Source organism: Callorhinchus milii, unplaced genomic scaffold, assembly GCF_018977255.1.
Source record: "Callorhinchus milii isolate IMCB2004 unplaced genomic scaffold, IMCB_Cmil_1.0 Scaffold4, whole genome shotgun sequence".
Classification (NCBI taxonomy): Eukaryota; Metazoa; Chordata; class Chondrichthyes; order Chimaeriformes; family Callorhinchidae; genus Callorhinchus; species Callorhinchus milii.
In genome coordinates, this window is record NW_024704745.1 from 59,470,750 (window position 1) to 59,488,155 (window position 17,406).

General features: G+C 40.1%; 1 protein-coding gene across 1 annotated transcript in view; it reads left to right on the forward strand.

Annotated features, from left to right (window-relative positions):
• The window catches only part of LOC103184642 (teneurin-4), a 359,161-nt gene that overhangs the window by 192,632 nt on the left and 149,123 nt on the right, over positions 1 to 17,406 (forward strand). Inside the window, 1 exon segment of the mRNA XM_042334411.1 lies at positions 11,369 to 11,623. Coding sequence (XP_042190345.1) covers positions 11,369 to 11,623 — 255 coding nt within the window.

Below are 17,406 nucleotides of genomic sequence, written 5' to 3' on the forward strand. Positions count from 1 at the left end.
GTGGTGCACTTTCAGCTTCCAGTGTTGACTGACTGACTTTCTGCATATGCGTGATTGCACAAGAAACACTGCTGCAAGCCAACGCAGCTGACTGTCTGGCCCCTTGCATGCTGCACCCATGTGTAGGAAGCCAGCTATTCATTGTCAGAAGCTTGAAGCACTATCAGTGGCAACCTAAATTCCAAGAAACAGAAGTGGCGACCAAGTTTATTGTGCATACCCATTACAAAGCAATGTCTTCATTTTAATAGACACCATTTTATGCATTGGGAAGCATTGACATGATAGGGTGTTATACTGTACTTAATAATATCTGCTGCACTGGCCCTCACTGATAATTTATTCCACAATATTTGTGCAAAGAAAGATTGTATCCAAGTTTAATTACTCCAAAATTCCTCATTTTAAACCGTTTCCCAGGTGTTTGAAGTGTTTTCTAAATTAAACAATTTACCCAGATTAATTTTATAAATCTTCTCATAATCTCAACACTATTAATTTGTCATCCAGGCTGTTTTAAAGACCATGGGCCGAACTCGCTTTCCTCATAACCTCTTGGGCATTTGAAGATATGTCAAGCCAATAATGTCTTTTGCTGGCACACAGCAAAATCTCAAGCACCATCAGTGGCTACGGCAAGAAACATTTTAGGTGAACTGAGGGGAAGAGGGAGGGGGAAGGGAATGGTTTCTTCCACTGTAGACATTTGCAGGAGTAGAATGTCCCCAATGTGCTATTGCATCACGTTACATAGTTTCAAACATTGATTTGCAAGTAGCACACATTGTGGGTTTTGTTAGTGGGAGAGACGGAGGAGGCAACATATTTATAAAATTACCTTTTACATGTGCACCTGTGATCTGAAAACCTAACTAGCTAAGAAACAGACTTCCCATCTCATTTCCAAATTCCTCATTTAAACTATGTCCCCTGGTGTTTGAAATGTTTGCTAAATTAATGTTTGATTTAATTAAAATGAATCATTTGATTTTATAATTTTATCATTTTCGTGGAACTTCTGACCAGCAATCTCATCTTTTTTAAAGAGAACATTAAACATGAAATTTTGAGTCAATTGGAAAATGATCTATTTATTAACTTGCTCGGATACTCAGCCCAAATGAAAACATACACACTGAAACGCACATTGAGTATCTCATTTCATTGTTATTGTGCTGGTCTGTCAGAACAAAATACTGTATATTTGAACTGACTGGAATGTAAACCTGTCCTGAAATCTCACACATCATTAGATTTGTCTTAATTTGAAACAGTTTTAAATGGGATGTCATTCTCCAACTGCTGTGCTAACTCTACAGCTGGATAGCTCTCACAGTGTGGTGTCGGGAGTGGTTTTGCTGGAGGGGTTGATCGTAATTCCAATTTAAAATGCTACACATTCGTTCAGCAATAGTTTCCAAAAATGAAGTTTTTTTTATTAATAATTACACTTGCCCCCTTGTATGGAATTGATTTTGAGCTCTAATTGAAAAAACACATCTGTTGAAGTTCCATGTATCCGTGGAGCATACAATATAAATTCTATGTTTAGATGAAGTAGAGAGTGAATGGAGGATGAATTCAGCAAGTTCAGTAATAATAATCCTTGCCATGCACATATGCCATCAATTCACTTTACAGTATATTCTGTGAAGGGCTTTGAGACGTCTCGAAGACGTAATAAGGCGCTATATCAAATCCAAGTATTATTATTGTAGCCCCCATCACTAATTGAGCTTGCATAACTTGTTATTTTCACTCCATTGTTCTGCAGTTCTTGTATGTGTTGCAGGCTTTTCAGTCAAACTACAGAATGATATTGTGTTACCGAACAGTGCCCTGCATTTCAGAAGTAGAGTTGATCCCCACCATATTTTTCACAAGCCTATTAGAGCAGATATCCAGTTCTTCTCTTGTACTTTGCAGCTGTAGAGTTTATTTTTAGTATGATTCTTTGACCTGCATTGGAAGAAGTCAGGAATTCATATTCATTTCAATATAAAGTTTATTCATTATTTTTTAATGGAGACTCTTGCAAATGCATACATCAGTAAATGCATTTCTCAATTTAGATATCCATAGATTCATTTCAAAATTAATAAGTGAATATGTTTAGCAACTAATTTATGATTTGAATTAATGAATGAATAAGGCAACTGATTTGTGAATTAATTTGCAAATATACATGTTAATGTGATTTAGAATTATTTAATATTGGATTATGCTCCAAAGTGGCATTTGATGGGAGAGGTGGAAGTCTGGATCCTCAGTGCCCTGGAACAGATTTCCATGTTCTGCACTAATGCACTGGCATGGTAGTGCTGTAATTTGGTATGGGAATGATGGCAGTGGCTGATGTTCTGAATGGCACCCATCTTCCTTTTAATTAACTAAACAACAACATGCACTTACATAAGCATCTCTCACGTAGAAAATCGTCTCAAAACACTTTACAGAAATGGAATAGGAGCCCAAGCAGGGTAGAAGATATGGGAGGTGGAGGAAGTGAGAGACAAGGCATTGTCAAAGAGAAAATTTGCCCTGCAACTCCATTCTCCAAATGCTACAGTTCACCAGAACCTCTGTATTTTATTTTGTGTACATGCTGTTCACATATTTGAGACCAGGTGCTTTTCTGTCATAAACATGCATGACAAGCCTTTACTTTATGCAAATAAATATTGGATGTTAAGCTCTCTTGATCAGCAAGTACAAGACACCATCTGGTGCTATATTCTCCATTTGGATACAGATATCCAATGGTGTTGAAATTCACAGGTGACAGCAAACTGGAGGAGGGAGTGGGTATGGCAAAGTGAAGAAGACTGTTTTGGTATTGAAGGTTATTGGCAATTCTATATAATACCAATTCCTGGTTTGTGCAGAGTTGATGCAGCCAGGTCTTGAATTGGAGTGCTATGCCTGGCAATAGCAGCGCTGGACAATGGAAGAATCAGCCAGAATTCCTTCATTTGATTGATGTATCCAGGGACTCCTGTAAAATGCACACCTTTGGAGTGAGGACAAGTTTGGTTACGGTTTTGATGTCAGGTTGAGTCAACAACCAATCCTCCGTGCCTGACCTCACACATGAAGAATTGTCACTTGGTGGAGGTGTTGGAGATTGGCCAGCACAGTGAATAATGCCAGTGGAGTGCTGCCTTCAGGCAAGGACAAAAAATTGTCAGAAGTGTTTTTTCAAAAAAAATAGTTTATACTAATTAAAGTTACAGAGGCCAACTGCAGCAAATCTCTGTGGAAATCTCTGTTACTGCCTGTTTGGCACAAAACCAAGGGGAGCTGAAATGTACATCAGATTTCAGTTGAATTTAGTTTTTATTTCCTGTTTATTCTTGGGTTTCACTGTGATAAGAGTATGGAACAGTTTAACAGTACTTGTGATGTGGCTAGCATTATCTATTGTAAGCCTCCTAAGGATATAATGTTGTTCATACTGATAATTGTGAGACAGGCCCATGTTTATGTCAGAATATATATGAGCTCTGGCTAATTCCCAGCTGCCAGCAGTGTAGTCATGAGGCACTGAACACCAAACCCCATTTAAAATTCATTGATGTTTAAAATCTATATCCTGTTTATAGTTTCAATGGCAATAAATTGTGGTTAAAATGTTAAACAATATGAACCCATTCATCACAAAACATTGAGCTCTATGAGTCACATAGTTGAGGTAGCCTGGGTGTAGTATTCTATGCCAATCTGACTTGGCCTAAAGATAGCTGATAAGATTGCTGGTAGTTTAAGGTCAGTTGTTTCAAAAAAAAAGGAGATTTGCTGTTGTCTCCAACATCTGTGAAATAATTTCATTGACCTATCTCAACTCCACTATGCAAGGACAGCTGCAGGCATGGTTCTCCATTCATCCTTGCTATCACAAGGCCACTCTGGCTTATAATGTTACCCTTAGATGCCATAACTTCTGATATAAGAGAATTTAACGTATTTTTGGCCAGGCAGGTGGGTGTCTTGCATGTGTGGAAACCGATCACCATGCTTAAAAGTATCTATACCAGACTGAGAGTTCTACATATGTATGCCACCTACACATGGAAATTTTTCTGTGGCTGGAATGCAATGCGTACTCACTCCCTGGAGGAACGTACCCTGCTTGAACCTAATTCTGGAGAGTATTAAGTATAGGTTGGCAAGTGCCATGGTTTCGGGAACCCGATTGTGGGTGTTCGGGTACTGCTGGAGTTTAGCTAGCGAAACACACATGGCTTACCATTTAGAGCACTGTCTGCAAGCTTCATACTTCTTGTGCAATTAGAATCATCCTACCTATTAAGTTATTTGGATTGCAAGGTTGATAAGAACTGAGTGAGAAGAATTCCTGCTCCCAGTCTGCCCTTCCCAAGTGCTACCAATGAACCAGGCTGACTGTGAATCTATAACACGAACTCCACATGCAATATATTGCACTAGTAATGTAAATTTCTCCTATTCTTGGTTTTGTTGTTGCACGATGTGCAATGGGGTTCAATTGGAACTATAATTGTATTCAAGTTGCCCCTATTGTACCTCCATATGTTACATTACCTCAGGCGATCATACTGTATTATGTTAATTATGAAAGGAAAAGCTGCTTCAATTAGAAGTGAGCCTGCAATATCCTGAATTGGCAGTTCTGACAAATATGTCTCATACACATTCCAGGAAACATTTAACAGATCTGGCAGCAAGTTAAACTTATAAACGTGGAGTTCATTTTCTGAATGTGGGACTTTGAACAGATTGCTGAGGAAGGTCTACAGAGCAGGGAGCACTGGCCTGTATTGGAGAGTCGAGCACTGGTCAGTGTCAGTGCTCAGCCCACCTTACAGGTCAGTCCACAGTGATCGGAATCAAAGGCCAGAGAGCTACGAATTGAGTTCCTNAAAAAAAATGAAACTCAAGACATTCAAATAAGTTGAAACACCTGTTTTCGAAAACCATTATGCTCCCTTGTATTTGCATTGTTTCTGTCAACAACAACAAATGACATTTGTTTCACGACATTTGGGACATCCCAAGGCGCTGGACAATCAGGGATCCGCACCCGAGCTGGTGGTTGGGATCAGGAGGGCAGGGAGGGTAGGGATAGGAGGGTGACCGAAGGCATAGTCAAAGAGGAGGGTCGAGAGATAGGTCTTGAAGGAGGCAATTGCCATTCACTGGGAGAGTGAAGCACCTGTTTGTGATTACTGAAGTTCTGCTCATAGCACTTTTGCTAGACCACAGTGAGATTCCAGGTAACTCAGAGTGGCAAGGTTAATCCCTTACGTTTGAAATAGCGCCTTTCATTCAGGGACGGCATCTCAAAGATCTTCTCAGGATTTATGCCTTCTCGCCTGCAACCCTGACCTCCTCAACCTTCACAGCCTATCCCTCAGATTCATCAAACCTGTGCATAACCTGACACCAGGTTTGATTCCCAGCTGTCCTCTGTATCCTACATCGGGTCCCTGATGAGGACTGTTTTCCTCCACCTACATCTCATTGCCTGTCTCTAACCGTACCTCACACTCAACGCAGCCTAACCATCATTCACGCTTTGGTCACCTCCCACCTCTCCATTATTCCATTGCCCTCCTCACAGGTCTTCCCAGCTCCACTAGCCACAAAATACAATTAATCCAGAACGCTGCTGTCCATATGCTTAACCGCACTAAACTCTGTACCCTCATTACCCCACCCTTACCAGACTCCACCGGCTCCCTTTCACAGAACACATTGACTTCAAAATCCTCAAACTCATTTACAAATTGTTTTATGAGCTGACTTCTCTAACCCAATCTAATACCCACTGCCTCTGCTTGGCTGACTCCAGCCTCCTGTATATCCCTGTTCACCTCCCCTCCATCATTGGTGTCTGTGATTTCAGCCACTGTGCTCCAAAACTGTGGATCTATCTCCCTAAATCCTTCCGTCTTGCCTGCTATTTCCTCTTTGACCATACTTATGGTCACCTCCTCCCTCCTCCAGCTCGGTATCAAACTCCGCCACCGTTAAAGCACTCCGAGACGCTCCCTCACATGAAGGATGCCATATAAATTCAAGTTGTTGTTATTACTGTAAAGTGTAGTGACTGCATTATGTAGGCGAATGCAGCATGCAATTTACTTTCAAGCATTCCTGTTGCTCATTTGCAATTTTGCTGAAAATGAAATCACACATGTATTTTAAAAAAAACGTATATTTATTTATTTGCACATTTAGTATAACTGAAATGTACCCAGTTTATGAATTGCATTGGCATAGGAAATGGTGTCTGGTATCTACATAGGGGTAACTAGTGAAACGTAATATTGTCTGATACCTATGGTGCTGACCAAAGTCCAGATAGTACTTGTTTGTGATATAAGTTTCTGACTTATCTTATCACGGAGTAATGGTATATAGATATCGACTGCAGTTGAGGACGATGAGATAAAGAGATAAAGAAGTGTCTTGAGAGTGTGTTTCGTTCCCAAAGCCAGCATAGTGTTACATGCTCAAGGTCACATCTGCAATCTGAGAAGTAATAATTATCTTTATCAGCTGAAAACTGTAGTCAATATTTGTTTGATTGTACCCTTGGGTTACCATATTATTTGAAAAATGGGAATCTCTTATTTTTTTCCTCAGGCTTCAGTCTGTGCTATGTAACATCAGTGGCCAGTTGTCTGGGTTCTATTGCCACTGACATCAATTACAAAAGACAGTTAATCACTAATTTCTATTCAAGGGCAATTGTGAAAAGTATTCTTTAAGTTGAAGGGTGTAATAATGGAACATATTTAGTCTATGCATGCCACCTCAATCTGAACTCTAGGTCCAATAATTTGATTTGATTTAAATACATGAAAAATAAGATGAACATTTGTAATTGTTTGTCAGTCTGGTTCATTTGGCAGCAATCTCACTCCGATTCAGAAGGTTGTGTGTTCAAACGTCTGTCAGGACTTTGCAGTGATATAATCTTAAATTGGCACTCCAGTGCGTTGCTGGGGGAATGATGGGATGTTAAACTGAGTCCCGTCTCCCTGTTCAGGTGGGCATTAAAAATCCCATGGCACTATTCAGAAAAAGAGCAGGGAGTTTCTCCCATTGTTCTGGTCAACAATCCCCCAGATAAAATTGATCATTCTCTTCATTGTTGTTTGGCTAACATTGCTGTGTGCAAATTGGCAGCCACCTTCATCCACAAAATGCACACAGTCACTAGACTTTGCAGCATATCCTGTAAAGAATAGAAAGTGCTATATCAAATGTAAATATTATTTTATTTGATTGGATTTTATTCACAAAAGTAGTGTAAATGTGGGATTAGATACTAGTGGTTAACTCCTTTCCAAAGATGGTTTGTCCAGAAGCTGACAGGCTCTCTATAGACCCACAATCTCTTGGCAATCTCAGTTCCTAATGCATGGAATGCAATGTAACTCAAATCAAAGCTTGGCCAGTATTTTGTCCGGTGGGAATGCAAGGGAACAATGACTAGCAGTGAAAATAGAGATGGCAATCTGTAGAAAACTCAGTTAGCTTCCATCCAAAGCATTGAACCGAATGCCAGGGGTGAGGGTTTTGATTACAGTTTTCAACAATATGATAATTATTACTTTTATAAATAAAAATAAACCTTACATTTGATATAGTGCCTTATCATGTCTTCGAGAAGTCTCAAAGTGCTTCACAGAATATATTGTAAAGTGAATTGATTATATATTTTGTGGATGAAACGCAGCAGCCAATTGCGCACAGTTTGCTGAAAGGTATCACTAGTGATAATTATCATATCACAGTTTCAATTTGGCTCAGTTGGTAGCACTCTTGACTTTTGCTAGAACTAGACCACAACAAGTGAAGGTCTTGGGAAATCCCGAGGCAGGACAGAAAAATACAACCTCTGGTCACAGTGGCAGCTGGTGACCCAAGAACCACCCTCCCCACAGTGGGACAGCTTGGAAACCCTTAAGGGAGCAGGAAGCCAAAGGAGGAGTCACACAAAGGTTGTCATAGATGAGTGCAGCTGAGTAATAGAGTGCTCTCTAGGTAGGCAGAAGTTGTGCTCCTACAATTGTTGCTCTCTACACTTGGTTGTTTTGTTTATTGTGGATGAAGCATGGAGTTTTGATTTAAAAGATATCTCTATTAATTTCTGCTACTCAAGCATCCGCTCCGATTTACATACAACATCTCAAAAACAACGATGGCATAGATGACCAATTTCAATGGATAAATAATTAAGGAAAAATAACATTAAAGCATATGGGGAAAGATCAAGGATTAGAACAGATAGCTCAAACGCTCTAAGACGTTAACCTGCGTGGAGGGTGCAAGTTATTGTTGTAGTAAGGAAACTACAATCAGTTCAGTTTCTAATGGTCCAAATGACCTCCACAGATACTTTCTATTGATTATCGATTGAAGCAGAGAGAAAGAAGAGAGGAAGATGAGAAAGGCTGTGCTGGAGGAAAACTATAGGTGTAATTCTCCAAAGATCAGTAAATTACCGGACTTTGAAGGTGCAATATTACAATGGACTTACACTGAGCAAACTAATCCCCATTGAGAAGATGTGACATAAACGCTTAATTCCAATGTTTATTAAACTTTGTCAAAATGTACCTGTTGCATTCAATGGCATGGTAATGTGTGTTTTGGGAAGTTGTTTCATATCACATCTGTGCCATGACCTGCTCTGCCTTCCCCGACCTCCGCAGCAACGCCCGGTTCCGCCAGGCCTCCAAAACCTTCATTCATGCATTTATTACATCCGGGCTCGTCTTCGCTAACTCCCTGCTTGTCAGCCAGCCCAACTCTTCCCTCCACAAGCTGCAGATCATCCAGAACTCTGCAGCTTGTGTCCCCTCCCACATCAGCCTCCGTGATCCTATCACCCCCACCCTCGCCCAGCTCCACTGGCTCCCCATCTTCCAGAGGATAGAGTTCAAAATCCTTGTCTTTCCCACCCCAGAATCCCCTTTGACCCACCTGTTAAGAAAAATAAATCTCTTTCTCTCTTCTCCCCCTTTCTCCATTGTAAAAAAAGTGTCTTCCAGACAGAAATCTAAATCACAAATGATGACATTTTTGATGACTCAAGAGCTGCATATGTTGTAACTTAATTATCACGTTAACACTGGCAGGCGTAGACCAAATTGCAGTTCATTTAAAATTGCATTTAAAATTATGTCAAGTACGAGACGATGAATTTGAATTAATTTGCATAATATCAAATTCTTCAGCAGCTTAATTGCTGCTTAAATCATATATACTGTATTTTGATGTAACATTTATCCCTCTTAAAGGTCAGATTACATGTGATCTTATACTTGTATATGCATTGTAACATTTGCTATAAAGTGGAATATTCTCATTAACCATTATCTGCCACATTCCTATCTTCTAAAACACTTCAGAGGTGTAGATAGATGTTCAACCTCTCTGATCTAAAATTGGCATAGAGCTTTGGGTTGAAGCAAACATGTCAACAGATGGGAGAAGGAATGACACCCCATAACCAAGTAACAGATGGTTTATCTTAATGAAAGGAGAAAAATTCTGAAGGCTTATGCCAGGTATAAAATACAAAGTGAACCAAAGAGAAGGAATACTATCTAAAGCAATTATTTACAGTATAATGTTCACACAAGCTAATTGTGTGCCTCTGCTCTCCCCCTTGGATTTAAAGAGCATTACTGTTAGAACAAAGTACTGTACTTACAGTTACGCTTGCCACTTATCATAGCACACTTCAAACTGAACATATGTTAATTTACATCCATCATATTTAATAACTTTCAGGTAACCAAAGCTTCATTAACCAGAGCTATCACAATCCAAAACAAACCATCACAAGTTACCTAACAGGAACAAAAAGTAAATTTAGTATTCAGATGGCACCACAATGTGAGAATGCAAAACTCTTTATGTTAGCCTAGAACAGTACCTCAGTATAATATTTCCAGCACATAATTCTTTACAGATGCACGTACTATTTTAGTATTTGATTCCTTCAATATTGTAAGGACTCGTAAACATTAGAGAAAAATATGAAAAAAAAGTTTGTACATTGAATGAATATCTGAATGTATTGTTTGTGGGATTTTTTCTGGCAAAATAATTTTGGGTTATTACACTATAATATTCATTTGTTTGCCTACGAATAGACAGTCACTACACTTGAAATCCTGTGAAATGCTTTGAGATGTTTCGATGATGTAATCAGGCGCTATGTAAAATGCAGGGATTCTTGTCATTATTATAATTCACACCTGTTCAAAACCAAAGTTTGAGAATCCAAAGACTATACACTTCCATTTATTTGCCAACATGGTGAATGCAACCAACAGTAATGGTCAGCAAACACCAATATAGGACACAGCAATATGTATTCATGTATCGTAATTCATTCATGGCAATATGTGTAATATGTATTCTATCAGATATCAAGTTCTGAGAGCTCATGAGATGAGCGCTAATTTTCTTTAGTTGAACGTCAACAAGGCCAAGACCCTCCTGATTGGCTCCCATCAGCGCCTCCACACCTCAGGCGCTGATAGATCACCATCCATGGATGTAAACACCACTTTACTAAGCCAGTCCAGAAGTTTGGTATCTTGTTTGACCCTCAACTTCCTTTCTACCCCACATCTGTGTCATGACCCACTCTGCCTTCTCCACCTCCGCAACATCGCCCGGCTCCACCACTGTCTCACACCGCAGGCTGCCGAAACCCTCATACATACTTTCATTACTTCGAGACTTGACTATGCAGACTCCCTGCTTGTCAGCCTCCCGAACTCCTCCCTCCACAGGCTGCAGATCATCCAGAACTCTGAAGCCCGTGTCCTCTCCTGCACCAGGCTCCATGATCCTATCACCCCCATCCTTGCCCGACTCCACTGGCTTCCCATCACAGAAGATACAGTTCAAGATCCTGGTCCTCACCTTCAAAGACCTCCATGGTCTTGCTCCCCGCTACTTCTGTGACCTCCTAACTCCCTACCATCCTGCCCGCTCCCTCCGTTCAGTGGGCTCCAGTCTGCATCACATCCCCCGCTTCGCTCACCCCACCAATGGTGGACAGGCCTTCTGCCACTCTGCCCCCACCCTTTGGAATTCTATCCCTCAGTCTCTCCGCCTCGCCCCTCCCTTGCCTTCTTCAAAACTCATCACAAGACCCTCCTCTTCGACTGTGCTTTCGAAAACCCCTCCCCCCACTGCTCTCCACCCTCCCCGATCCCCACCCCCAGCTCAGGTCCGAAACTGTGACTGTCCATCACCTTGGGACGTCCTCCCGACGTGAAAGGTGCTATACAAATGTAATTCTGTTGTTGTATTCTATATGGATATTTGTAATCGCATGTTCCCTTTCTTTCAGATCATCTGGCCAATCCTCCTGAGAACCGTTCAATGCTCAGGACACCTCCACCTCCAATGACGCATCCCCACACATTAAACCATCCCCATGCCTCCTCAGTAAACTCACTGAACAGGGGAACTTCACTACACGCAGTAACCCCAGCCCAAGCCCAGCAGATCTCCCACCTCCTCCAGAGCCACCTCCAAGCACACAGGAGTCCGCTCACATGCAGGACAATTGGCTGCTCAACAGTAACATTCCCCTGGAGACCAGGTAGGCATCTCGTCTTTATAATCTAGTAAAATAGCCAACCACTGCTGTGGCTATTCTATAATGACATTGTTTTAGATTCCAGTCTAGTTTTTAGTCTTTATTTCTTAAAATCTGTGCAGTGTTTGCAAAAATAGAATATAAATATTGTAAATGTGATAATTTCCATAAACACATTTTGGAAACTGTTTCATTTTTTGAATACCTGATTTTGTCATCAGGTGATTTTTGCATATTTATATTTATTTTAAAAATACTCGGCAAATTTTCTCATAAAGATTAAAGATTAGGAGAAATTAAATCAATTATACATTGAATTCTTTCAGATTCAAAATAAAATCAGGAAATTAACTGAACAGATTACAATAAGGAGCAAGAATCTAGTGATTATTGATATTAATAATAATCCTTGCATTTGATACAGTGCCTTATCACGCCTTTTCACGCCTTCAAGATGTCTCAAAGCGCTTCACAGAATATATTGTAAAGTGAATTAGCTCTGTTGATCATTGCTACTGGTGTCTGGTGGGACAAGCACTTTGTGCACGCATTGGAATGCATTTGTAGAGCTCTGCCTTCTGACACACTTTGCAGGCAGCATGACAGGTCCACATTTGAGATCGTCAGGAGCTGTTGGCAAAAGTACTAATGGGACTCAGAACTTACTATAGTTAATTCACATTGCTGAAAAATGGGCATTGATTTAGGCTCCAGTTGTGCTCTGAGATAAATGGTTTCTCTCTCAGTCTCTCAAAAATGTAAGATTTTTCTGTCGATGTGAACTAAAGAAATAATCTAAATTCAAAGCATTCTTTATTAAGAGGAAATTATGTGTTACTCTTTTTTTCAAAATTTGTTTAAAACAGTATAATAATTGTCCAAATTGTGACTGTTGTCATATGAGGAATTTGAATTTACTGGAAATTAAGCTCTTGGTTTTCCAAGTGACATTCTGACACACCATTAGTCAGAGTGACAGTAAGAGAAGCAGTCTTATTTCAGTCTCGTTCCAACTTCAAATTCTTTTGTATATGTTTATAATTATAGTATATTGCAAGGAATTTTAATATTACTTATAATAAATGGTATCTAACTAAGAGTTGTGGCACATTTATTTTAAATTGTATCAAAAAGTGAACAGAATGCAGTTGTTAACTTTTACTGGATTTAAGGTTTCATTCATTTTAAGGCAAATTTATGCTAACCATTTTACATGACTGCTTAAAAGTATTAAACTGCAAATCAATTAATGGCATGATTTAAAAAGACATCAGTTGATTTCTTGGCCGCATCTGTGTTTGCCATTAAACTGATGTCTGGCTTTTAATTTTTGGCTATTTTGCTAGCTTTGATTTTTCTTCCCCCCAATCACTATTTTCTACATATGCAGCTCATTGCCTTCATTCATCTTTCCATCTGTGTATAGAAATGTAGCAAAGCAGACATTCCTAGAGACTTTGCAGGACAACCTAATTGAGATGGACGTTTTTTCCTCTGCTCGGCATGAAGGTGGTTACAATGATGGGTATGTGATGCTTCTCACTGGGAATAATGACCTTTGTGCTCATTTCTTTCTTGCCTTAGAGCCGAAAACTCAATTTACAAAATCTCATTTTGAAACTTTACAGACTGCCAATGTTTCGCAGATGTATCAAATGGGTATTATCTGAGATTGATTTTTTTATTGAAAGCAACGACTTTTGTGTGGAACGTTGATGTTTCTCAAACACTAATAAACTTATCTGATACAAAAGTAAAATCTATTTTTGTATATAACTTTAGCTAATTGTGTTCGTAGAACCTATCTAGTTTGCTAATGGACTCTTGGTTGTTTCTGACCTCTTTTATAAATGCCAGAAGCAACCAAGATTGTAAGGATGGGCATGGCAAAGATTGATGGCTACAGGGGAAATCTATCTAGTTTCAAACTGAGGACATGCTCCACTAGGATTTTGAAGACACTTGAAGGCCTGAAATTCTATCGAGTCTTAGCCTGTAAGGGTAATTTTGTCTTAAAGCATTAAGAATGTTCAAAATTGGGGAGAATTCAGTCATAATTCTTTTTAGAAAACCAGCTACCAAATTCAGACTCAATTTAAGAATTCTCCACATTTATGCTCAGGCTTAAATTGTAAGCCAAAATGATCTTACAGGGCAAGTCTAGGTGGAATTTCAAGCCTTTTATCAAATGTGTGCTGATTTCTAATGGAATTCATAAAGAGGAAATGAAAAGTGCTGGAAGGATTTCTTATTACGAATTCCCATTAAAAATCACTAGAATTTGACCCTAAATTTCTTTGTAATTGTGGGTTGTGAATTGAGACCCGCGATGCTTAAATAACACATTGGTGAAAAATGTGCCCATTTAACGTTTTAATTATTCAAGTGCCTGTGGGTGTGCTAAGCCCAGTGGTTGGATTTGAATCTACCCATGTGATCTATTGGACTGCTGGTTAATGGAGCACGGCCACATAACTCAGGGAAAAAAATCTAAGTTCAGCCAATTCTCTGCTAACCAACAATCCAATGCCTTGATCCAGGAACCAGCAGTCTCAGATACAGATGGCTCTGTGTTCAACCATTGTCAGGGAGGTGAGGGGCACAATCATGGACCAGTTAAACAATTAAGAGATTGACAGCTGTATTTTTAAAACCAGTATTAATTAGCACATTAGAGGTTGCATTTTTCACTCCATTTTTTCCAGTCGTCCCTGGATATAACAGTTATCTATTCAAGTTGATTTCAAAATCTGACTTTGCTGGTATCTTCTACATCTCCTAAATAATAAAATAATAATAATAATCCTTGCATTTGATATAGCGCTTTTCACGTCAGGAGGACGTCCCAAAGCGCTTCACAGAACACACTGTAAAGTGAATTGACTGTATATTTGTGGGCGAACGCAGCAGCCAATTGTGCACAGCAATGTCCCACAAACAGTCATAGATTGAAAATGACCAATTTATTATTGTTTTTTGTTTTGGAGGGATTATTATTAGGCGTGTGGAGTAAGGAAACTTGCCCAAGGTTTCGCCCTGCCTGGAATTGAACTCAGATCTCTCGATTGCAAGGTTGATAAGAACTGAGTGAGAAGAATTCCTGCTCCCAGTCTGCCCTTCCCAAGTGCTACCAATGAACCAGGCTGACTGTGAATCTATAACACGAACTCCACATGCAATATATTGCACTAGTAATGTAAATTTCTCCTATTCTTGGTTTTGTTGTTGCACGATGTGCAATGGGGTTCAATTGGAACTATAATTGTATTCAAGTTGCCCCTATTGTACCTCCATATGTTACATTACCTCAGGCGATCATACTGTATTATGTTAATTATGAAAGGAAAAGCTGCTTCAATTAGAAGTGAGCCTGCAATATCCTGAATTGGCAGTTCTGACAAATATGTCTCATACACATTCCAGGAAACATTTAACAGATCTGGCAGCAAGTTAAACTTATAAACGTGGAGTTCATTTTCTGAATGTGGGACTTTGAACAGATTGCTGAGGAAGGTCTACAGAGCAGGGAGCACTGGCCTGTATTGGAGAGTCGAGCACTGGTCAGTGTCAGTGCTCAGCCCACCTTACAGGTCAGTCCACAGTGATCGGAATCAAAGGCCAGAGAGCTACGAATTGAGTTCCTAAAAAAAAATGAAACTCAAGACATTCAAATAAGTTGAAACACCTGTTTTCGAAAACCATTATGCTCCCTTGTATTTGCATTGTTTCTGTCAACAACAACAAATGACATTTGTTTCACGACATTGGGACATCCCAAGGCGCTGGACAATCAGGGATCCGCACCCGAGCTGGTGGTTGGGATCAGGAGGGCAGGGAGGGTAGGGATAGGAGGGTGACCGAAGGCATAGTCAAAGAGGAGGGTCGAGAGATAGGTCTTGAAGGAGGCAATTGCCATTCACTGGGAGAGTGAAGCACCTGTTTGTGATTACTGAAGTTCTGCTCATAGCACTTTTGCTAGACCACAGTGAGATTCCAGGTAACTCAGAGTGGCAAGGTTAATCCCTTACGTTTGAAATAGCGCCTTTCATTCAGGGACGGCATCTCAAAGATCTTCTCAGGATTTATGCCTTCTCGCCTGCAACCCTGACCTCCTCAACCTTCACAGCCTATCCCTCAGATTCATCAAACCTGTGCATAACCTGACACCAGGTTTGATTCCCAGCTGTCCTCTGTATCCTACATCGGGTCCCTGATGAGGACTGTTTTCCTCCACCTACATCTCATTGCCTGTCTCTAACCGTACCTCACACTCAACGCAGCCTAACCATCATTCACGCTTTGGTCACCTCCCACCTCTCCATTATTCCATTGCCCTCCTCACAGGTCTTCCCAGCTCCACTAGCCACAAAATACAATTAATCCAGAACGCTGCTGTCCATATGCTTAACCGCACTAAACTCTGTACCCTCATTACCCCACCCTTACTAGACTCCACCGGCTCCCTTTCACAGAACACATTGACTTCAAAATCCTCAAACTCATTTACAAATTGTTTTATGAGCTGACTTCTCTAACCCAATCTAATACCCACTGCCTCTGCTTGGCTGACTCCAGCCTCCTGTATATCCCTGTTCACCTCCCCTCCATCATTGGTGTCTGTGATTTCAGCCACTGTGCTCCAAAACTGTGGATCTATCTCCCTAAATCCTTCCGTCTTGCCTGCTATTTCCTCTTTGACCATACTTATGGTCACCTCTCCCTCCTCCAGCTCGGTATCAAACTCCGCCACCGTTAAAGCACTCCGAGACGCTCCCTCACATGAAGGCTGCCATATAAATTCAAGTTGTTGTTATTACTGTAAAGTGTAGTGACTGCATTATGTAGGCGAATGCAGCATGCAATTTACTTTCAAGCATTCCTGTTGCTCATTTGCAATTTTGCTGAAAATGAAATCACACATGTATTTTAAAAAAAACGTATATTTATTTATTTGCACATTTAGTATAACTGAAATGTACCCAGTTTATGAATTGCATTGGCATAGGAAATGGTGTCTGGTATCTACATAGGGGTAACTAGTGAAACGTAATATTGTCTGATACCTATGGTGCTGACCAAAGTCCAGATAGTACTTGTTTGTGATATAAGTTTCTGACTTATCTTATCACGGAGTAATGGTATATAGATATCGACTGCAGTTGAGGACGATGAGATAAAGAGATAAAGAAGTGTCTTGAGAGTGTGTTTCGTTCCCAAAGCCAGCATAGTGTTACATGCTCAAGGTCACATCTGCAATCTGAGAAGTAATAATTATCTTTATCAGCTGAAAACTGTAGTCAATATTTGTTTGATTGTACCCTTGGGTTACCATATTATTTGAAAAATGGGAATCTCTTATTTTTTTTCCTCAGGCTTCAGTCTGTGCTATGTAACATCAGTGGCCAGTTGTCTGGGTTCTATTGCCACTGACATCAATTACAAAAGACAGTTAATCACTAATTTCTATTCAAGGGCAATTGTGAAAAGTATTCTTTAAGTTGAAGGGTGTAATAATGGAACATATTTAGTCTATGCATGCCACCTCAATCTGAACTCTAGGTCCAATAATTTGATTTGATTTAAATACATGAAAAATAAGATGAACATTTGTAATTGTTTGTCAGTCTGGTTCATTTGGCAGCAATCTCACTCCGATTCAGAAGGTTGTGTGTTCAAACGTCTGTCAGGACTTTGCAGTGATATAATCTTAAATTGGCACTCCAGTGCGTTGCTGGGGGAATGATGGGATGTTAAACTGAGTCCCGTCTCCCTGTTCAGGTGGGCAT